This window comes from Numida meleagris, chromosome 1, assembly GCF_002078875.1.
Source record: "Numida meleagris isolate 19003 breed g44 Domestic line chromosome 1, NumMel1.0, whole genome shotgun sequence".
In the NCBI taxonomy this organism is placed as follows: domain Eukaryota; kingdom Metazoa; phylum Chordata; class Aves; order Galliformes; family Numididae; genus Numida; species Numida meleagris.
This window is the reverse complement of record NC_034409.1, coordinates 57,720,327-57,744,531: the sequence shown is the minus strand read 5'-3', so window position 1 is coordinate 57,744,531 and position 24,205 is coordinate 57,720,327. Positions and strand designations below refer to the sequence as shown.

Genomic DNA, 24,205 nt, shown 5'->3' with positions numbered 1-24,205 from the left:
ACTTGCCTTGTCATATGCTCTTGTGCATACTGGGTTACAGCTAGCAGATGCTGGTCAGTATGAGATTGTGAGAGTTTTTTTCAGCTTCTCAAAAGACTTCCGATGAATATAGCACGTAAGATAGGCTTTCCATTTCTGTGAGCAACGAGTAATGATTCAGTGCCATGGCTGACTTTGATAAATTTCAGTGTACTCCTAAGTGTGAGTTGCCTTTCTAAGATAATAGAAATCCATGCTAAGTTTCCCTGCAAGATTCATTTGTGAAAGGCTCTTACGTTAGTGCTCAGGAAGGTAATGCAGTAGGTAATTCAGGGCACCATTTCCAGCCACTCTGAGCAGTATTGTTTTCCGGAAAACTTTAACTTCAGCTACTTCAGGTGGCACAATCTAGTAGCTATCAGTAATTATTTTTTTTTTCAAAAAAATCATTAGTCATTAATTTTTTACTCTTGTCATGGTAATAATTTAACAGGAAAACTTTTGCCCTCTGTTTGAGGCTGCTGGACTTTCTTGCTGACTTCTCTTGAATAACACACTTCTTATGTGCATTTTGTTGTGGCTTTGTTATATTTATTTTTGTATTCAATAGCTTCTCTGTGAGAGGGAACATTCTGGTCATTTCACACAAAGTAGAAAACAACCTATGAGCAAGGAAGTTGATCATCAGTCTTCAAAAAAAGTATTTGAAAACTCATCTGGCAGGTGAAGCATCTTCTCTTCGTGCTGTTACCAGACATTTAAGTGTAGTAAGTTATTGATATTGATTAAGGTATAGTAAATGTTGAAGGTGGGTAGAATTGCCAGAATGAATAAGAAAAGTTGCATAAAATAGCAATGAAACCTGTTTTCTGAAGGTAATCCTGAGGTGTGCTTCCTTAGTTTGACATAAATTTTCTGTATACGCAGCCAGGTTAATGGCATGTTAACTTTTATGCAGTAACTGAACATCAAAAACTCTTATATTGAACAGGTTAACTGAAACAGGGAACTGGTGCTGGCTTGTTCCCTTCACCAAGTGTGTGCCAACCTCTTGCCATCTTTGAAAAAAAGTTAGCAAAATGCGGACGTTCTGCTATTTGCTGCTGGTTAGCAATCCTAGCTTCAACATGATACACTGATTGTAAGTTGAGAAGGAAGTTGACTTCCACGGTTGCCTTAAGTGAATTTACCTACAGATTATTTGAATATCGCACTCTTTGTTTGATGTTCAGCTGTCCTAAATTAGGCTGAGAGTTTTTCCATATCACATGACATCATGTGGAAGGCTGTAAAGCTGTGGGGAGTTGGCTGGGAGGGGTGGCTGCTATTGAGGGGTTGCTGGACACCAGTCGGCAGGTGGTGAGACTTTGCATTGCTGGCAGGCTGTAGGTCGGTAGGCAGTTGTGTTGTTAGCTGGGTGTTGGTCAGTGGGTGGTGAGACATTGTGTTGGTAGCAGGGCATTGGTCTGTGGGCAGTTGTGTTGTTAGCTTGGTGTTGGTCAGCAGGGGGTGAGTAATTGCGTTGCAAATTATATATATACATATGTAAAATATACACACACATATATGTTCTTATCATTGCATATTTGTTTCCATTTTCCTCTTCTGTCTTAGTAAATGCTTTTTATCTTAACCCATGAGCTCTATTTTGCTTCCAATTCTCTTCCTCATTCCACTTGTGGGGAGTGAGTGAATGGCTGTGTAGTGCTGAGCTGCCTGCTGGGTTGACCCACAACATGGGATAAATAAGGTGATGCTCAGCATGTGAGTTCTGTATTTTAGAGTTTTTGTGAACATCTGAAGTTACATAGTAGAACTTGTATTGATCCTACTTAGGTTGGATCCTGTTATTGATATCTACTTGTATCTTCTTTTCGAAGAGATAAGTTGTCATTATTTGTTTGTCCAGACCCAGTCTTGAGTACGTATATGTTATAATTGGTGAAATAAATAACAGTTAAACTAAAAGATTTATCAGCAATCCTTAAAACTCATTTGGAAGAAGCACTGTATTTTTTTTCATTCTGGGTCTAATAATATTGTCTTTTTTTAATGATTTGTCTGAACAGCAGTAGATACGAAGAAGAGATTCTTCTCTTTTTTTTTTCCCCTCTTCCCTCCAATAAATTTCTGAATTTGGTTGGGCTAAAGTAGGTTCTTAAATATTATTTTTTTTTAGATAATTTGAATTAGTGCTTTGGTGCCTTTGTATGTGTTAGGATTAGGATTCATGGTGTTATTTCCCTACACTGCTCTCCAAGTCCTGTAATGGACTCTTTTAAGACATTGTTAGGAATATGTAATGGCCTGAGTTGTTTCATAGTGTGATGCCATAAGTCTTCTCTGTGCACTGGAGGTAACTGTCTCTTCCAAACCACATCCAAGTTCTATTAAAAAAAACCAAAAACTTGCGAGTTGGAGGAATGTACAATTCACTGTACAGATAGTGCTTAAGATCAAGGTGTTCCATTAACTATGCACATAAAACACTGGATCTGGATTATGTGAATGTTGTTGACGCGTATTACTTATGACTTAATAGAAGAACTCCACTAAACTTTGTAACCCAACTTCTGTGATAATACAGAGCCTTGCAAGAAAGGTGCTTAATACGGTTTTGATAAACATAAAAAATATAAAAAGTTATTCAATGGTTTGTGAATTTTAAAACTAGATTTATTCTGTCTGGGAAGCAAGCTGTGTTTTACTGGCAATGGATCATCAGGATAGCTTTGTGCACTCTTATTGATATCCTAATATTTTTTGTTATGGGCTTCTGTTACTAAATATCTAGAAAACGTAGATTGTTTTGTTTTAGGGCTGATTCTATACACTGTTTACGATTTAATTAAGTTAAAATATTTTCTATTTTAGGTGTGGAATATCAAACAGATGATTAAATTAACACAAGAACATATAGAAGCACTGTTAGACAAGTTTGGAGGAGAGCATAACCCACCGTCAATATATTTAGAGGTAAGTTTGTGCACAAATGAATGTGGTTAGATTACTGGTGTGCTATCTACATCTTTATATAAAGCATCTTATGTTAAAGGTAAGTATGCCTGTAGTACATTCTCCTCGTCTTCTAGAAACCTAACTCTCTTTCTCTGGAGATAGAAGGGAACTGTGTGGGATTCCTGATACCTTATCAGTAAGGGAAGATCAGTGGCGTGTTCTAACAGTTGCATTTCTGCAGTTGAAATGTAAGGCATCCTTTTTGGTGCAAGGGGGGAAAATTATGTGTACTTATAACAGCAGAACATGCATTTCTGTACTATACAAGTCATGTATGTAAGTAGCAATAGGACTAGAGGGAATGGCCTCAAATTGCACCAAATGAATGAAGATTTAGGATGGACGTTAGGAAATACTACTTCTCTGAGAGAGTGGTCAGGCGCTGGAATGGGCTGCCCAGGGAGGTGGTGGAGTCACTGTCTCTGGAGGCATTCAGGAAACATTTAGATGTTGTACTGAGGGACATGGCTTAGTGAGAAATATTGGTGGTAGGTGGATGTTTGGACTGGATGATCTTAGAGGTCTTTTCCAACCTTGGTGATTCTATGATTCAATATACGGATGAAAGCGTTGGACTAATTTTGCCTTTAAAACAGTTGACCTTCTTTTTTTCCATTTGAAATACAGTCATGTAGAATGCAAAAAATTGTTATTGGCAGAAGGAACCTTATAGAATTGTAGGATGGAAGTAATCGTTTTCAGCTGCATTTAATTTATAAGCTAATTACAGAGTGAATCTTTTTTTCATTACTCCAGTTTCATGAAATGGTGTTGGATTTCATGACACACATGAAATGGTCCATTAAGGACCATGGAGAACCTATAAAAGACCATATGCGTAAGTTACATCTATTAGGAATTGAATGAGTATCACTTGTTCCAAACCCTGCCCTCTTCTTGTTTCTTTCAAATATTGAAATAACTGGAAGCCAAGCAGACTTATTTTGTAGTCTTTTTAATTGTAATTGCTGCCTAAAGGCACTGAGTAATTAAAGATCTCATTATTTGACATATTTCTAGCTTTTATTGTAATATATGAAAGCAGGGCACTAACTTGATTGTACAAATGTTGACAAAATGTCCTTAACAGTTAAGGTCAAATGAGGCCCTCTATAGTCCCTTTATTTGATGTGAAATGGAAGTATTGAATGAGTGTTAATCACTATTTTAATCACTTGGTGGTACGTAAACACGCCTCTGTTTTCACATGAACCCATTCATTCCGTTTCTCTGGATTTAATATTGCTGCACATATGTTGGTTTTATTTGATAGTGGATCAAATTGGAATAATAATGAGCCTAATCTCTACTAAGTCTGGATTTCAGGTAATAAGAAGGTTAGTTCATTACAGTCATGTATCTCTTTCTTATAAACAAATTAAAACTGAGATCCCTCCACTGGAAGCTTTTAGATTGCTCTATAGCTCATTGATATGGAAGAAGACATTTACAGTAGTAAATCTTTACCCAAAAAATGTCAAGAGTATGGTAAGTCTGAAATGTTTAGTGATTACAAAACATCAAGCTTGAAGTAGGTTTTTAGGTTTGGTCGCATGTGTAGCTGAGACAAAAGAGCAACTCAGGTTCATCATTGGGGTATACAAACCTTACAGAACAGGCCATGGTATTTACTTGCCACAGTGAGTTGTGTTGGATAATGAAGTGAGTCTCATGGCAAGTAATGCTGGTTCTTTTTCAGTTATTTTTACCCAATGAAGAAGCCAGTCCTATGGAAAAGAGCCTACCATCATTGAAATGAAAAGCCTTGTTTTTTGTTGGTTTTTTTTTTCTCCCCAACTCTGTTCTATCATTCCTCTGCTTCCTTTGCTCAGATATTCACACTACCTAAGATAGTGAGTCATTAACCAAAGAGGAAAATATTCTAGTTTTGCTGGATCTGTTTGCCATCCAACTAGTAGACTGAATATGGTTATGGTGAAGTCCCATGAGTCCCAGATACATGGTTAGAGTTAGCTGTAAACTCTTCCCCTTCCCTGTGAGCCAAGAGACTGGAGACTGAGGTGAGAGAGAGGGGATCTTCCTCTTTGGATGATCATCTTGGATTAAATTGGCCTGATGGAAGTGAATGTGCAAACCGGTCATTTGTGTAGCGTGTAGATTTCCTGCAGTAGAACTCAAGTGTGAGGGAAGGAAAAGAAATACTTTACAAGGTAACGTGATAGAGCCAGAAACAAGATTACTGTCTCCCTTTGACGATTCATAGGAACTGAGCAACAGTTATCTGTCTGGTGTGACTTTTCTGTGCCTTTCCAGTCTTTTTGGCTGTTTTTGGCTCAATCAAGAACAAGGCCTGCTTCTGTTGTCAGATTTTACTTTGCAGCCGTTTATCTGAATGTAGTCTGTTACTGCTAGAGCTAATGTTTTAACTTTCTCCACTCATCTGCTTATCAGAAAAAGGACCAGGACGATCCTGGCTTCAGGATGAAAGGACAAAGTTGTGTGTAAAAAGCTGTGAATGTAGTTTGATAAAGTGATGAAGAACGTGCTTCCTTCCAGAAATTGCAGAACTAAGAAAATGCAGTAGTTTTTATATGCATAAAAAGAACAGGAAATTATGCAGAATACGTGTGGGTAGCTTAAGCAGTTCAATGGATAACTCATCCTTTTGACATCCGTTAGAAAATAGCAAACTGCCTGCGCACAGAGCTGCTGGGTGCTTCGGGGCTTTTTGCTCAGTTTCCGTACCTGGGCATCACCACTGACTTCTGTGCATGACTTCCACCTTCTCCCCGGGCTTCAGACCTAGGCCTTGACACTCAAGTATGTGTTTGAACAGGAAGGCAGTGTAACTTAAACTCTGTACAGCCTCTTCCGACTTGTTATATGTTGATTTGCTGAAGGCACATTTCTGGCTGTAGAATGCAATATTGCCTTGCTTTCGCTGAAATATATTTGGGTATTTTTGCCAGTCTGTCATGTTGATGATGTCAGTCATCTGTTTTCTTCCGTTGCTCTGATCATCTCTTGCACCTTCATCAAATGTGAGCAACGCTTAAGCACTTCTGTAGATTGTGCCTGTTGGTCATCTCTAGTGGGCTTATCGGTAAGAATGTTGTCTGTTTTTCGTAGCAAAAGATGGAATTATCCAAAGCTGATTGATAGATAAGAGCCTGCAGATGAACGCTTCTGCTTTCAGCCATGTTGCCTTTTGCTGTTGTAAACATCTAGTTTGCAGTTGTATTGCTTTCTGCCAGACCATGGCTTTTTGGTAGCTACTGGAAGTCTGACAGCTGACATTCTCTGATCTGTGGAGCTTCAGTACCATAGGATTTGTTCAGTTCTTTTGAATGCTCGTATGGCTTATATCTTTTGTTTCTTGTTTGTCTTAGCACTCGCTGACCTTCACAGGACTTAAAGCACCTGGTATACTGGCTCCTGGCCTGTGGTGGTACTACCTCTATAGACCTGTCAAGGAAAGTTGTAATTGAACCTGGTAACAAAAGAGCATTTCAATTAAAAGAAATGAAAGGAGTCGAAAGTGCCCATAGGAAAGCTGAAGAACCGGATAAAAAGAATTCTGAGAAATGAGCATTCAGAGGTTTAGGAAAATTATTTTTGTGATGAATATAAGATCTACACCTTGTTTAAAAATAAAAATGAATTATGCGTTAGAGTTGCTCAAGAAAATAGGCGCTAACGAGCTTTTGCTTCTGTTCTTGTCTCAGAGAGTGAAAAGACACACAAAAAAAAAGTGACAGGTTTTTTAATTTGGAGGATGGAGTTAGATGAGTTTTACATAAGAAGAATTTTAAAACTGACAGCTATTGTTGCAACCACCACTTCAGGATTTGCAATTCTCTATGAAAGAAGAATGGATTACCTGAAATACTGAAAGTAACTGACATGTGCTACGTTGAGTTCTGCATATATTTAATTTTCTCCTGCAAGAGGGATACTCAGACTCACCCTGCTTTGATGTTTTGCTCCTTGGTGATGGTCTCAAAAAAATGACTCTTGAGCACCTGTGTGTGCTACTCTGTTTCCAGCTGCCTAGGAGTGGAAGAAGTAGCACAAAGCTCTAGGGTAGCGCCTAACTTGTCTCCCTTCTCTCAGGACCAGAAATAAGGAGGTGGGGAAGGAGTAACGCCATGGAGAAACTCTTGTGTGGGATACAGGGGTAGGAAACTAAGTGGACAGAAGATAGCAAAGAATGTTCCTCATTAGCAGTACAATTTTCTTCTAATTGCTGTAATTAGTAATAGCTTTGAGCATCTTATCAAGGCTTTCTAATATGAGTACAGGAAAAACACTTCTGTTTGTTCTGGATGGAAGAAATAATTAATCGATTAAGCACTGGCTGTATTAAAAGCTAAGTATGGCTTCCGGAATATAGATGAAATCCTTTCTTAGGTAATCATAGCTCTTAATGTCTTCCTCTGTGTGTGAGACGTATCTCAGATCTAACAGACCCCTGGAAATCGCTGTCTAACATTTGAAATAACTGCTTGACTCAGTAAGAGTAGAAATAGCATTAATAACACTTTTCTTTTCTTCTAGAAAAGAGGCTGTAGCGCTCCTTGATAGATTTTACCACATTTTTGGAAGTGCTCTGTATTGCAGCAGCTGAAAACATCAATGATTTTTATCTTCCCACATACTTTCTCACTGTGTTATATCTGTCCTTGAGATGATGTTTCCCAAAATACAGTTTGTGATTCAGTGTGGAAAAACCCTTTTCCTAAAGATTTATCTAAGCACTGTAAATAGTGGAAATCTTTACTGCAATGAACTTGAATACTACGTTACTGGGAAATTCTGGATTTCAGTTAGCAAACATTTTTAAAATGTGTAGTTGCGTGTTCTTCTATAATGACCATCAAATAAGCCTTTGTTGTCTCCACCAACAAAATACTGATGAAAAGGGCAATGTAATTTAGGGAAAAAAGAATAAAGATCTGGATATTCCTAATGCTACATGGAAATAAATGTTGTTTGTAAACTGAAACGAGATACATAGATCTAAAATGGCTGAAAGCAGTTGGCTTAAATTTATAAAGGAGGGAAATGAAGGTTAACAAACCTGATTGTTACGGACTCTCAATTATGGTTCGAGAGGCCTTACTTATTTAAAATTCTAAAATATCATGTCTGTCTCATTATATTACAATATCACCTGTGACAAATTTCTGAGAACTTAATTTAGCAGTGTTGGCCCATTAAAATGGAAGCAGCTGTTCACATAGTGAGGTTGGATATTGTGCCTGCAGTTCCCCTCAGCTAACAGTATAAGAGCAAGCTGCCTGACCTTTTGGTATTAGGGCACTATGCAAAATAAAGCAGCGTACAAATGCATAGACGGAATGATAGTGGTATCAAATAAGTTTCAAAACTCAAGTCAGCTTTTTCACGTTACAGTAATTTTCTTCTCTCTTAGCCTAGCTGTTGGAAGCAATTTAACAGGTGCTTGTCCCTAACTGCTGTGGTTTTTCTAGTTTACATCTAATCTCCAGAGAAAGTAAAGTTGCTCCAGAGGTTGCTGCCATTTTTGGGAGTTCAGCTGTTGAATTTCAGAAGGGTATTTCGTTCCTTGTTGCTGTATTACTGTCAATTTATTAAAGAAGATTGCTGACCTACGGTGTGTTTTTTGCATCAGCAGACAGATGCAGTCTGAAATGGATCTTAATGTTGAATCTCCGGTTGTTTCAAACTGTTGGTGGTATTCAAAGAAAATACTAACACTAGGAAGCTCAGGGGCTCTGTGCAGAGATTCAGATGAACTTTCACCAGGTTCCTAGTGCGTGTTGATCAAATGTGTTGGACCCAAACTGGGGCGTCTAAAGTTAGACTAAGAACAGAATTAGGCATCTTACTAAATGAAGAAATCCTGATTTACGTTCTTGTATCTTCAGCTCCTGTTTAACTTTACTGGGATTTGCATTTCATCAACAGTCTAAAAGGTCAGACATCTCTTAAATAGAAATATAGTCTTAGTTTCAAAGGTCTGGAAGCTGTAATTTAGACTTCTAAGATCCTCACAATGGATGGATACTACCTAAAAAAATCGTTGGGGAAGGGAGAGAAAATGATAAAACCATTTGGTGTGCTTGAGTTTAGACTAGATTTCTAACCAGATGTGATGCGGGCAGGGAGACGGAGAAACCATAGTTTGCTACCTGGTTTTGTCCTAGGTTAATTTTTAAAAAATATTTGACTTGTTATTTTTTACCTAAATGTTTTTAATGGAATGTATAGCCTGGTTGTGGCCTGAGAAAGCAGATTTCAAATATGATATGAATAATGTGTAATGTAAGAATACTCATGTTTTTGAGGAAATCCCCTGTCAACATAATCTTGGCACAGCTGTGTATCATAATGCGGATTCTGTAGAGTTCTGAGGTCAGTACTGATTCTATCCATAGGATGCAACATTTAACTAGTAACTTCATTTTTTTAAGCTCTGCTGCTTGTGCGCAAGCTGTCATCCTATGGCATGTATGTACGTTGTATATAGGCATGTCAATTTCTCATACTTCAAATGAACTGGGCAGATCACCAGGCCTTTGTACATTTTACTTAATGTTTCAGGAGTATTCTTAGATGTATGGAAGCATATGATCTGCATATATACTGATGCAGAATGTAATTAAAACCAGCTTTTCCTTCTGGTTTAGGTCGCCATGGAGTTGCTAGTAAGTTTAAAAGATGCACCAGTTTAAACCTAGTATTCAGCTTTTAGAATGTATTTTTTCTATTACTTGAGAAATACTGCAAACTGACAAAAAATTGGGAGCCTTCTAGTGATACAATACACAAACAGGTTTGTTGTGGATAATGTACATGATTAAAGACACTTTATTTTTTGGAGTGAACCGACAAAAGTCCAATGGCAACAACGAGCACAACAGCAAAGACAAACACAGAATTTTGTGCCTGGGATGGGATGTCTGGATAGCACCTTTACTTCTGAAATGCCAGTAAAATCCTTCATTCCATAAATTACTAGAATGTTCAGCGTAACCTTTTTTTTCTATAGTAGATGAAGTACAAACTAACTAAATATATTTCTATTTCAAAAACTAATGACGTTAGAAATCAGCCTTGGGGTTGACCCACCGGGCTTTACCTGACCTGAAGACTTGATGTATGTCAGTTAATATGGCCTATGATGTCAGAAGTCCAACTGTGTGACACAGCCTTCTTTCAGCTGGAAATACCTTGCCATAGATCATTTTTGCTGTTGTTACACTCCTTAAACTTAAGTCCATAGGACAATTTTGTTTTAATTTGGTGCTGTTCTCTGTGTGCATGCTAGTCATCAGCTGGTACTGATGTCTTACCAAAGTACTTAATTTTTGAAAATGAGATTTCACTGGAGCTATTCTATTTCTGCTACATACACTATTGCAGCTTCTGTGTCGAAGTAATTGCTTTTTTAAAAAGAGAAAAACATATCTAAAGACTAATAATAGATTTCTGGTTTCTTGATGTTCTACTGCAAGTTCATCTGCTGTGACATTGAGTAACAACACCGTATTTTGGAGCTTTTGCCCCCTATTAAAAAAAAAAAAAAAAAAAGGCATTTCATGTGGAGTTTAATGTATAGAATCCAAACCCAAAAAAAAAAAAAAAAAAAAGGCATTTCATGTGGAGTTTAATGTATAGAATCCAAACCCAGGAACAGTTCCCAGTTTTCCATGCTCGATGTTTATGCTTTTAAGAGAAATCATTTGACTTCTGAGTTTGTATTAGTGACAGATTAAGCTGCCAGTACAAACATTGTAGGATTGGATGTTTTGAAAGATGTGTGGAGCTCTGTGAAGGAACTAAGCCCACAAGTATCCGGAAGTAATGTAACATTGCATGTGTTAGTTCAAACAATCTTTTGCAATGTTCATGAGAAAAGGAAGTAAGTATTTAGAAAAGTATTGGTGAAATGCTAGTAGTTTATGGCTCTTAATTTTTGTTTACTGAAGATAGTTCTTGACACATGGAACTCTTACTGGAATTTACTTGAAAAGTTGTTCCAGGAAGTAAGAGTGAGATGCTTATGTTACTGTACGGCCAAAAAATGCCATTATTTATAATTGTGTAACTTTCAATTTACTTTTGACGGTAGAATGAAAATGTTTCGGCCTTATGTCACAGAGTTTGTGGTCTATTCACGAAACACTAGACGCTTTCAGTTCTTAAAAGGAATTGCAAGCAATTCTCAGTTTCCTGCAGCGTTTAGAGTTCAGAATTGTGGCCTTCGCCGTTACCCTTTAAGCGGCTTTTTCTTTCTTAGTCCCCATGGTCAAATTAATGTTCTCTTTGTTAATGCAGTTATTACGATACGAATTTTGCAAATAAGTCTATCCTGAGGGATCCTAAACCTTCTTGAAAAGAGAGAGGCCGATCTCTGATTACTCACCGTAAACAACCTGAATTCGGTTAAAGCTGCACGTACGCCCTTGGAGAAATAAATCCATAGTAAATGTAGCATTTGTGGCAGCATCACTGAAACTATAAGATAGTTAGTTTTTCCTCTTAAAATTAATATGTTTGTCCTGCAGATGTTTTGGTCAATTTAATTCTCCTATTTCTTTAATTGGAAACAAGTTATGCACAGAGAACTGGAGGAAAGCAAGTAAATAGAAATATACCTTTCCCTGGTGTAAATATCCCTTTTCACATCAGAAATATATGCAGCCTGACAGATTTCAGTCTTGCTGGAGACCTGAGTAGGAAATTCCCTTTATTACTCCTTAAATATTACATTTGTGGGATCTTTGTTTCTTATTCTCTATGCAACATCCTTGGTTAACACTAAAATGTTTATGTAGCATGGAACAAAAGTTTCTTAACTGACTCACATTTTCAGATTCAGAATTTTGAAGATATGTAGTTCACTGATGGTAATGCTTCCTATGTATTTTCATGGAAGCTGCAACAGATGCAAAGAGCACAACAACACTATTTGATGGAGCAAATTCTCACCTACAAAACACTGTTTTTCAACATAATCACCACCATTAGCTGTGCATTTTTGCCAGCGATGAACAAGAGCTGCGTGCCATGCTTATAAAAATAAATAATTCTGCACCAGCAGAGGTGACCCACTGTCAGTACTGAAACCCACCACCCCCTGCCTCACTGTGCTCATATCCATGTTTGGTCTCCAGACATGTTCAGCAAGTGTTGATGAATGTCAGCGGGCACCCTTTTTTCTGCGTGGAGGAATTCACTGATGCACCTTTGCTTCATGGATGCTTCCATGTCAGATGCTATTGTGTCAGACTGCCCCTCTGCTGCCATCTGTCACACGGCAACAACATGTAACGGAATATTGGTGGGAAGGTTCAGCCTCTGCTGCCATCCCACCAGCATCTGCCTCTGACGCTGTGGGCCAACATAATAAAATAGGAGGCATTTCCTTTGAGCAGCCCTGGTAATACTTCTGGATACAGATTGAAATGGTCTTGTAACAAAGAAAGTTGATGGAAGCAATCTCTAAACCAAAATATATACTGTTGCATATCTGTATTCTTGGCATATTTGTTTTAAAACTTCATGGCCGAAGGGTGCTGAACTTCTTAAAGGCATTTGATTGGTTTGGACTTGTGTAGCCTTTACTTGTGGAAAATCAAACCAATCTCATATGGTTATGAAGAAGAACAAGGATCACTTTGGCATGTTTTTGTGGGACAAATTTAGTTGCTTTCTAATTGAAATAAATTTTTATACTGTGGCTAAAAAAAAAAATAGTGTCAGAGGTGAATTGTGAACAGTGAGCTAGGGAAGTTGTCAAAGCAGGCTACTGCTTTCTCTTAATTCTTGTGTTAGATGTATTTCTGTCATTCCAACAGAATGATACATTTAGCTGTAGCACATGCAGCTGACAACATTTGTTAAAGGCTCCTGTTCTTTAAAGTAGTTCTGAGTAAGACTGTACAGTGCAGGTGCTTTAAGACTATGATCTGTGGTTTCTTTTATCCACTTATCTGTTTCATGGATTAAAATTAGTTCAGAAAGTTGTAACGTGAGTTGAAAGCCATTAATTCTTTGTTTCCTGTCCTTGACCAGACCGTTTTGTTCATATTTCTGGGAAATCTGAACTAGTTCAGAATGTTTTTTGTTTTGTGTTCATTCTGAGTTGCACTTCTATTTTTGTCTGAGGCTACTACATCATTAAAATAGAGGTTCTTCCTTTACAGGCCTATGAAGAGTACACCAGCAAACTAGATGCTCTACAGCAGAGAGAACAGCAGTTATTGGAATCCATGGGAAATGGAACTGATTTCTCTGTCTCCAGTTCAGCTTCAACAGACACGGTTGCATCATCTTCCTCCTCTAGCCTCTCTGTAGCACCTTCATCCCTTTCAGTTTATCAAAATCCTACTGATATGTCACGGAATAACCCTAAGTCTCCACAGAAGCCTATTGTTAGAGTCTTCCTGCCCAACAAGCAACGGACTGTGGTAAGTTGATTTCTTTGGTGTACTTAGAACCTCAGTATTTCCCGTGTTCTTCTTCATGCAAAAGTTAATGTAGGACCTGAAAAGATACCTGCATTTGTGCTCTGCAGAACTCACTTGTTTTGATGTGTTGGGTATTTTCTACAGTGTTAATACAAAGATGTGTTCTGTATTTTTGCAACAGTGGACAACGCTTTCAGGAGTTCCGTAAGAGTTGAAGCAACTCAAGTATTTGCCTAAAAACAGCTCACTTAAATAGTATTCTACCATTTTTTAACAGATAGGAGAGGTCAGAAGCTCTGTCTCTTGTAATATACAAAATTACTAATTAGTTTAAAAGGACAAGATTGGGGAAGTTAAGTTTCCATATAGTCAAAGTTGCTAGCAGCTGTGAATGCTCGATAGCAAGAAGCAACCTCTTGCAGCTAAGGAGGGCTGTGCAAAATGCTTGTTGGTTTTTGTTGTCGTTTCCCTCCCCGCTGTGGTGAGTGCTTTATGACAGGAGCCTGAGTCTATCAGGTGCTGTGCAGAGAACTGACATGAGGGTGGACGCTGCTTCTGTTAATAGGAGCCTGCAAGCATTGCTGTGTTAGTGTTGCCTGCAAACTGCTTGACAGTTGCTGTTTATCAGTTTTGGCAACGTTGCAGGTGATTCCTGGGGTCACAGGAGAAGAGTTGACTTTTTACAGGCTATCTAACTGTGCTTTTATAGGCGTGATGGTTTCACAGGCATGATGCCTACTGAACAGCCTCAGTAGGTGCTTTTGAATAATACACTGACCAGCAAACTGTGATACATGACTGTGGCTTGTCAGCAGTTTCTAAGCTCTTTTTTGCAAGTCTTTCCACTTACAAGGGAAACTGTGGTCCCAGTGGAAGTGGAAATTGAGATGCTTGCACAGCCAGTGTCTGTGTGAAACCAATGATTTTCATAGCAGCCAGAAATTGGCTATCACTGAACTGTGAAAGCATGTGGAAATTCATTGCCAGCAAAGAGGTGAAAATGCAAATGGACGCTGGAAGGCATGTTCCCTCCCTCCCCCTGCCACTTTCCTTTCTTCACTCCCATGAAACAACAGAGATCAGAAGACTTAGGGCAGAAACAACAGATAAAGGGCAATTGTTCTCACCTGATATTAGGCTATCATTGAAAAAATATAATTGAGGATACTGCTAAGGCATGGAAGTAGTTTTTGATTTTTAACCTGGAGGGAGGGGTTTTAATATAAACTACAACTGCTTTGTAGCACAGTGCAGATGCATAGTGTTAAACAAGATGATTTTGTTGTCTGCCTGTGAGGTTTGGCTAGGCACCTAGTGCTACTTATTTGAAATTTGGAGAAAAGATAGTGGACTTCAGAGAGACTCTGGTTTCTTCTTTGTGTGTTCTGTCCAAGTCTGACTGTTATAGATGATCAAGCTGTCCACAAGTATATAATTTCCTGCATTGTTCTTTGCTTTTCTTGTTTCTGCATGTTCTCTTCTTCTCTAAGCCATATAGAATGTTTCTACTCCTGTTTTTTTCTCCTCATGCAGTATTCTTCTGCTCCTTTCCTCTTTAAGGTCTTAAGTAACAGATTAGCATGGTATGCTCTAAAACATGTGAGACTCTTCTTCCCCAGACTCTTATTTCCTCTCACTTTTATCCCGAAGCTTTGGGGCTTTTGATGAACTTAGTGATTCTGCAGTATTGGTCATGCTCATTAGGAGTTTACAGTCTTAATCGCTGTAGATAAGTGACCAAATTCAAGAATATCAGCTTGTCTATTACAGCATCTTAACGAGCAGTTAGCTTTCTAGCTTGAAGATGTGCTGTCATTTGAGGAAATTGTGACCAGAACATAGTAGTGATACTCGGTGCTTGACAACAGGGGAAGAAGAGTTTTTCCAGCACTGAATCTAAGTGCTTTTTTGTGGTCGTAGGAGGCAAATGAGATTTCAGTTGGGTATTTAATCAGGGAGAGGCTCTCGTTCTTATATCCTGCAATCTACTGGAGTCTAAGCACTATTTGCATTCCCAGCGTTGTTTCCAGCTTGCCAAATGTGGGGCACTGAGCATAGAGCTTCATGAAAATCTGTAGTCTCATGTTGTTGCAGAATCTGAAAACAAGCAAACCCCCCCCATCAAACCACCACGCATGTGTACTAACAAAAGAATAGGAGGCAGGCAAGTGGGTAGAGGGAAGGTGCAAGTCTCCTTAGTCTCAGATCTGGTGTGTGCCTGCAGGTGCACTTATGTAAAGCAATAGACAGGTGCATGCAGATGCAAAGAGGAACGAGATGCACATGTGGATTCACTGGCTGGAAGCTCAGGTTGACAAAGATTCAGCAGGTACTTGTAGGGCGCTATTAACAGGAGGAGGAGAAATGTAACCAGTCTTCGTCTCCTGGGAGCAGCCTGCGGAGGTCCTCCTAGGTGCTGGGACAGACTTAGGCCAGATTGTTTTCTGCCAAGTGTCTGTGTTGCAGAGGTTTCATCCTGCTTCGTATGCTCTATAGTGAGGTGGAAATGAGCTCCTGGTCTGCATGGAACAACTCATTTTTGGTTGAAAAATAAGCAATTAGAAATATATGCTCAGTTTGAACCATTAATTTACAGTATCTGCTGACCAGCTTTGTTTCAGGGACTTCTTAATTCAGTTTTGCACTCTGCATGGATCTAGTTAAATTACTAAGTTGAATGTGTATTTAATAGATGTAGTGAATTGTCTCTGTTTTAGAACTGAAAGTTGGTGCATATATGGACTCTGAGCATTGAGGTTGTTGATCTTGAAGTTGGACTTCATATCTTTGAAATAGACTTGTATTACTGAGGAAGTTAGGAATTTTTTGTACGACAACTCTTAATGTAGTTGCTCTGTTTTCAGCATTTATTGATCCTACAGTCTTTACTACCAATCACATATCTAATTGTGGAACTAGGGGCCCGCTTCAGGAGTTGAGAGATCTTGTCAGATACAAGAGAGGCATTGTTTTCTTCTACTAAGGAACACAATGATGCTTCTTAAACTGACTTTATAAAAACTGACTAGGATTAAGTTGGTAATGGAGAGCCAACATTCTTATTTATCTTTGATTATATTTTAAAACAACTACTACAACAGCTGCCTGCTATTTGTTTAGAGTTGCTAGAAATGCAGGAAATGATGGAGGGGAGCTGCTTATGTTTCTGACTAGCAACCGCCTCAATACTTAAGATGTTTCTACTTTTTTGTGTTTATTAGTTGTACTGCTTGTGTGTAGGATCAAGCAAATACATCTGTTTCACTTGGCTCCAACTAGAAATACAATGAGGAAACTGACAGAGTACGAAGAAACAAGACCATGTTGACCAGCCTAAGTAGTTTGTGTAGCTAATGTGAAGTTTCTTTGTATGTGTCATGTTAAAGCAGAGCATTTGGCAGAATGGTTATCCTAATGTAGGAAAAGGCTTGAGGTCGCTTCATTGAAAACTTAACCAGTAAGAGGTGAAGACTGCTGTTACTGATTAATTAGCAGCTGAAGTCGCATCTTGGTTTGGCTGACAGCACAGCAGAATTAGAATAGGATGTTTATGAAAGCAAAAACAAGTAGCTGGGTTGGTTAGTTGGAGGGGGAGCAATGCATATGCAAGTGTCAGAAATAAGATTGTTTTCCTGCGTAGTCAGCTTGAGAGGAGAAAAAGAGAAGTTTCCTTCTCTGAACAACCTCTCAGAAAAAGTCAACAGATTGTTTGCTATTCTCTAGAGAAAGGAAGCATTCATCCCCTGTAAAGCAGGGAGATAAATGTCTGAATTTAAGTCCTTCAGAGAAATACATGCATCCTCTGTTTTCAGTGGCATGGTTCAGCTTGCATGTTAAATGTCTTTTGGAGAAGTGTTCTGCATAGGTATGACCAGAATAAGTCTCTGTGGGTGTTTTTCTTGTTTGTTTGTTTGTTTGCTTTCTAGGGCAGAGAGAGAGGATTTTAAAGTAATAAGACCACAAGACGGTAAGAGTCTACCTGACATGATCAGATGTTTTGCAGAAAAAAATCGATTGGACTTATCCAAACTTTGTATGGGAGAATTTAAGGAAAATGAATCTAAGCTTGTTTTGGGTTTTAAACTGGTAGGCTTGGGATAAGGGAAAAATCCCAGTTGCTAGAGCTGTTGCATCATTTGCCTTGCTCTGCAAAGGCTGACAACCCACAGTTACAACTGCTTAGGAATTTCACCTAAGAGAGTACGTGGTTACTGTAGAACTTAAGATATCAATAAGACTATAAATAGGATTCCAGTGACACATCAGTTGTGGCTTGCAGGAATGTGCTCTGAGACCTTGGATGGAATAAACATTCTGTGCACTGGAGCCTCCGTCTCCCAGTTGTCTCCAAGCACTGGGCAGCCTTGAAGGGGTTACCGAAATGTTTCTGTGAAGGGTCACGAAGTATCTACTGCAATATTCAGGGCAGTAGCAAATCTGGAAAAAGAATCTGTCTCACTTGAGTTCAGTGTAGCTTGTGGAGTCAGGCTTATGGCACGTAGTCAGTATTAAGAACTGTGCAGGCATACGTTTGGCAAGTATATCAAACCTCTGTCTGGGACAGAAGGGGCTACTGAGACAGAAAACTGGGATTGGGCTACAGTGTAGTTGTACACTTAGTTTTGGTTGAGTTGGTCATTTCCTTGTGGTTCTTTCAGTCTTGCAGAATGTGTCCCTTTGGAATATCTTAATGGAATATGTAAGAGCCATAAGAGCATCTATGGTGGGTCCCACCTAAGGTGTAGCCCTGTTTCTTCCATCAGTGGTCACAAATGGATGCCTATGGAAGAGTACGAGAACAAAGTAGTCACGCGTGATATTCTCCTGGAGTGTTCTTTTGAATGTGAACTGTTTGTCACTCAGAAATTTTTAGTTGAAGTGTTTTCTGTTTGCTAAACCTCAGTCCAGTCTCCATTAAACCTGTGCTGTAGGTACTGGAAGGTTGCCTTGTGGCAAGGAATTCCAAGGGCACGCTTGTACGTTGTGCGAATAATCGCAGTTAGTGTTGGTCCCGGTTGCTGCATGCAGGGTCTCTAGCTTTTACATTTTGTACTGGAAGAGGTAAAATTTTCTCAGAATTGCTCTGTAATACAAGACGTTGGTACAAAAACAAATGGCTAAAACTCATCATAACTGCAGTGAGGAATAGTATTAGGTTTCTGACAGTGTTCTGAATTCCAGTAGGAAAGAAGGGAACACAGTTGGGGCAAACTCAAGTGCTTCATGAAAAAGATTTTATAAGTTGCTTATATATTAGCACTCTTGACTGATCTTGATTACCGAAGGAGATCTCTTCCTGACAAATACTTCTAGTGTGGGGGGACTGTCTGAAAGCAGATGTGCAGTCCAGAATGGTGGTATGCTGGAGTGTGGAAAGTTAGAAGAATTGGTATGTAGGTGTGAGAAATGATGGGTGGTTGGAAAGCGTCAGGTGATGATGGTTCTTGCTCTTAAACTGTGGCCTGTTGCTGTCTGCACACTTCTAGCTTCCAGAGGAAATGTTTGCCTCGTGCTCTCTGACCTTCTTGGTGGAATTGTCATAAGGATAGTAAGGAGTCTGTGCTGCTGGGCTCTGAGTTTAGAGGTGGCATTTTCTTCAGGGTCTGCTCTTCTTCTGAGAGCACAAGCACGTTGGGTTCAGTTGCTTGGAGTTTCATTTCTGCCTGTAGTGGTCTGAGTAGTGACAGTGAAACTAGGGGGAAAAAAAAGGGTTGTAGATGCTGCTCCTGCTTTCAGAAACTGGCCTTCAAGGGATCTAGCTGTCTGTACATTATGAAAAGAATCAAATCAGCGTGTACGTTTTACCAAATGTGAGGTCTAAAAAACTATCAATGACAGCTTCTAAACCATATTACTTTGTTCAAAAAAGTATCCTTTTCTTCTGTGTTTAGATGAGAAGATTGTGTGGTGGTGGTGTCTTGCTTAACAATAATTAGAGATTATTACAGTAAAAACTCAGCGTAAATTTGAGCCAGAAAAGATCATTTCATTATTGTCTTGGTATATATCACGAAAGGGTCATAAGTATATACGTATTTGAAAGTTCATGAGATTCATACTTTTAAGGCTTAAAAAATTAAGCAGGATTGTGAATGCTGTGCATGAATACAGCTCTTAATTCAGGTTTCTCACTCTTGTCATGCCTTTGTTAATTAGAACATCTGCCTTTTAATTAGACAAGCAATCGTATGGTCTTCTCTACAGTCATGAAGAATAGGAGAATCAGATAATTTATGCTAAAAATTTTGGTAAGGTAAAAATAATTTATCATGCATTCACAACTGGATTCCTTCAAATGCATTGATTACCAGATTTACAAATGCAACGTTTCTTTTGAGTTAAGATTTGCACCTTACTTTCCGCAGGTAATGGTGTGTGTTTGTGCCTCAAGCTTACGGAGTTGTAAGCGTTGGATTTCTGTAGGCATTCAAGCTGTCCTACCAGTTTCACCTGTCAAGTATAAGGATAATTCATAGAGGGGATGTTTAGGCAGCTGAATAAACTAGTTTCTGGCTTTTAATTACACACCTGGTTTAACATGATTAGGTTCTTCTAATCAAAAACAATTACAAATTCCCATGTCTTATCAAATGCACCGAAAGTGGTGTTTATGTAGCCTATGCCAGTGAATGCTTTCTGAATGTATGTGAATGCTTTGGGATTTTATGCGTCATATGAACAAACTGGTAGGATGAATCACTGACTTCCAACTAAAAATTACTGATAATATTTTTTTAAATACGTGGATCATCAGGGAGTGCATTTGGCCTACCTCTCCTATTACTGAAAGGCGAAATCAAATGAGACATTAAATTACCTGTTTTTATTAGGAAGTAATTTAACTATGAAAGACTTCTTTTGGGCTGTTAGTATGCAACCAAAATTCTATTATGAAACAGGACTTTACTGCTACCCATGAGTAAGTCCCTTGTATCTGAGAAAGCCAGAAGAATGCCTCTTTGAAGGAGGTTGGTGAAGCAAGGTGAGCAGCGGTACAATAGCAGATTGTACTGGGTTTAGTTGGGATGGAGTTGCTTCTGCATTGCTTAAGGGAATGTTTTGGTGTGGTTTTTAATTTTTCTGTTTTTTTTCTCTTCGCTTAAAAAACTGTCTTTATCTTGACCCATGAGTTTTCTCACTTCTATTCTAGCTCTCTTCCCCTGTCTTACCTGGAATGAGCAAGCAGGCAGCTAGGTGGTGCTTGGCTGCCTGCTGGGGTTAACCTACCATGCAAATCAAGCTGTGTTGGATAAACTCAAGGTAGTTGAATTCAAAGAGAATAATTTAATCCGCTTCAATTTTATTGACGTGGTCTTATATTGCAAAGGCAAAAATATGGAAAACTTCTCATTACAGAATCGATGGCTTGTCATCTGAAGTGCCTCATGCAGCATCAATCATTGCTTTTTTTTTTTAAGGGTTTTCCTCAAGTATGGATTGTTTAGTGAATGCGGTGACAGCTGAGTGAAAGGCCAGTTATGGGATTAAGATCTCTTACTTTAAGAGATGGAAAGTCTGTCGGTACGAAATAAATCAATGATACAAAAGGTCCTGCTTGGAGTGTTTCTTTCAGCTCATAATGTAGTAGGCAGGCATTTGGTGAAACGGAATGAAAATCACAGATCTGAAAATAATCAGAAGTGTTTCAGTTTCATTTCTGGTAAATCATACTTAGATGCATGGCCTCTTGTGTCATTTAAATAAACTAATCAACCAAAGCTTTAACAGTATATGGTAGTGTATATATACTTCTTCAATATGGATGTACTAATTTTTAGGATCTGTTACAATCAATTTAGAGGATGTGATTTCTAAGCTTTCCATGGTACGATGTCTTTCCATTATCTTCAAAGTATTTAGAGTTCGATTGTTCGAGACAGGATTTTGTGACAAGTGGACTCAGGGCCTGGCCTATTTGTAAGATTTAAATAAACTATTTTGTAACTTTAAACTTCTGATGTACCTAGGTTTTGGGTTTGAGCTGGCTTTTTCGGCACTTGAAGAGCAGAGACCTGAGGGTCTTTGAATCTCATACAGTGGCTGTGGATATTTTCCTAAATAAGAACTTGCTTTTATTAGTGGGTCACTCAGCCTTCACAACTTCTGGGGCTGGCATTCAGCCTAATGAAGCTTTTAAGGTGGTGATCCAGATGTCTGCTATGATCATCTTAGTGAGTGTTTTGAAGGGTAAATCCCAAACTGCGTTCAGAAAAAGCCTGAGAACATCATAGCTGGAGGCTGCTGTTGAGAAGACGCACTAAATCTGATTCAGTGTGATTGAGGCGTGGCGTACTGTTGATCAAACATTTGTGTTGACATAAATCAGTTGTGTTCTACAAATGAGTACGTTCTTATGGCATTGGCAGTGTGAGTGCTGGTAGCAGATGTCTACCCAAGTTAAGGAGGATGTGTTTGATGGAATGGTAACAGCTTTGTAAATGGGGTAAATTCTGTTCAACTTCCCTTGGAAACAATGTGTAGTACAATGCAGTTGTCTCCCATGTGTTTTATATGGGTAATACACTTAAGATTAGTATTCCTAAATGTTCTTTTTCCTCTGCAAGTTAGTCAGAGCATCATGCCCTGAAATCAAGAACGGCAGCGTTTGAAAGCCATGTTTTTCATTGTATTGAGGATGTTATATTCAGCATCATCTTACATCCACTTGGCTGCAGAAGGAGTTAGTTTTATCTGTTAGTGCTATAAAAGATGACTGGCTGATTTGTTTAAGCGTTTGTCCTTCACGGTTTTTCTTTCTTATGTATGAAATTCAAGCTTGGATTTTTGAGATCCTTATAAGTGCAATGGGAAAACTATAGTTGTTTGACAGAAAAATAGCTTAGTTTATTTCTCACTCAACACAATTGAGTTAATTGAGCACGTGGCTGACATGTATAATCATGTAGATAGGTAACAAGGAAAACAAAATGTGATCTTCGAAGGTGAGATAAGTACTCTGAAGTGATATTTCAAAATCATGTGTGGAATATTCTAGTTACTGTGCCCAGTGCTCCAATTGTCGACAACTTTTTAGAAGTTCTAAAGTATCTTAATACATAACATTCGACAGGAGTGAACTGAACTGCAGTGTTAAGCCGAGGAAAAAATTAAATTGGCGAGCTAGTTTTGAGAAATGGAATGTTAGGTATTCTGAGCCAGAGAAAACTTCTATTTTGATTCTTGAAGTGCTTGTTGGTCTCTGTTGCTATAAAATATTGGAAGCTGCGCTAGAGTAAAGGAGCATTTTTAAGTTAGTGAGGTTATGCCTTGAGTTTCTACTCTGATGTTGGGTGAATGATGTAAGAGTTATTTAGGGATGTAGCACTGAATTTCTTACTGAGTCAGAATGACCTGATTTACAGAAAGAAATCTGTGTATTGCTTGAATGCTTGTGGATGCAGTATTAAATATATATCAGCAATATTTTTATGAATACTTACTGTCCACAGAAATAGTTTACATGAGTAAAATAAAAGAAATTAAGTGCTATGGTTCTGTTTCATCTGTAAAATTGACTTGAGAATTTTTGGGGGTACCAGAGTAATTTTTGTTCATTTCCTTGGGACTTCACATTTGCAAAACTGAGCATGTTTTGATGTCTTCCTGAATCACTACTTGCCTAATTCAAGGTGCATGAGTAGGTTACTTGCTCTGGTGTATTATTAAGCTATGCGATCAATACTTTTTGCAGTCCATATTGGCAGCTTCATTGCTGTTCCTTAGCTTTGTATAGCCTGTGGTGTTCATTTTTGAAAGTAGTTTGCCAAATCAGCTATTCAGCTTTTTCTTAAAATAAATAAACCTTTTCTGATTTACAAATATTAGATGTTTGAGTAACTTAATAAATAAATAAACCCTCAACAGTTATTAGGGGACATAGGTCCCAATTCTTAGAACTAGTGTGGTTTCATAAGAGGTAGGTGTTGTGAAACATCTAAGTTCTCTTAGTTATAAAATAAAGGGATAAAAAGATAAAGAATGGACATGGACAAAAATGAATTTGACGTATTAATCACTTTGATGCAACAAAACATGAACTTTTGTCCAATTTACTGGATTACAGTAATAAGGAAGTCTATATTGGAACAGATCGGAAACTTTCTATGGGGAATGATTTTTATTTAAAAAAAGAAAAAAGCAGTCGCACCATGATTTGGTCAAAGCAGTCTGTGGGAAGCCTGTCAAATCCTTTGACAGAACTGTAAGCCCGCTCAGGCCACTTGGCTGGCACGCAGATGGCAGCTGCTTCCAAACAACTGCTCTGGGTTGCCTGTCTGTCCATCAGGTGAAGGAAAGAGTTCTGTTGGTTTCTTGAAATGGAGGTGCATTGCTTTCATGGAGCTAGACTTTTCCCATTTGCCATGATTTGAGTGTGAGAAGAGAATAGGGGGAAGAAAAAGGGTTTAGATGTGCATTCGTTGCAGGGTGAGATTTCTGCTTCACAGCAAGCTGTGATGTGGACTGAAGGAGGGGGCTGAAGGGCTATGTGCACAGATGGTGATGGACCGTGCTGTTCCAGTCTGGGAAAATGATTAATCAATACTGGAGAGATTTCTTCAAGTACCTAGTTCTTTAGCCTTCTGTTCCTTTGCTCATGAGTTCTATAAGAGAATGTTCTAAATGTTATGCTGACTCAGGATCCTGATGGTTTTAAGAGTAATTAAAACGCTTCACTGTTTTTTAGCTGGATCTTCTTGTAAATGGCAGTGAAGAGAACAAATGTTCTGGCTATGATTCTGACCGCAAGATGCCTAAATATGGTTCAGAATTTAATGAAAGGAACTTGGGAC

General features: G+C 38.6%; 1 protein-coding gene across 4 annotated transcripts in view; it reads left to right on the top strand.

Moving 5' to 3' along the window:
• Positions 1-24,205, top strand: part of BRAF (B-Raf proto-oncogene, serine/threonine kinase) — an 85,358-nt gene that overhangs the window by 12,569 nt on the left and 48,584 nt on the right. For all 4 annotated transcript variants that reach the window (XM_021388342.1, XM_021388322.1, XM_021388350.1 and 1 more), the window contains exons 2-3: positions 2,854-2,955; positions 13,152-13,415. In XM_021388342.1, coding sequence (XP_021244017.1) covers positions 2,854-2,955; positions 13,152-13,415 — 366 coding nt within the window. The remainder of the gene's footprint in view (positions 1-2,853; positions 2,956-13,151; positions 13,416-24,205) is intronic.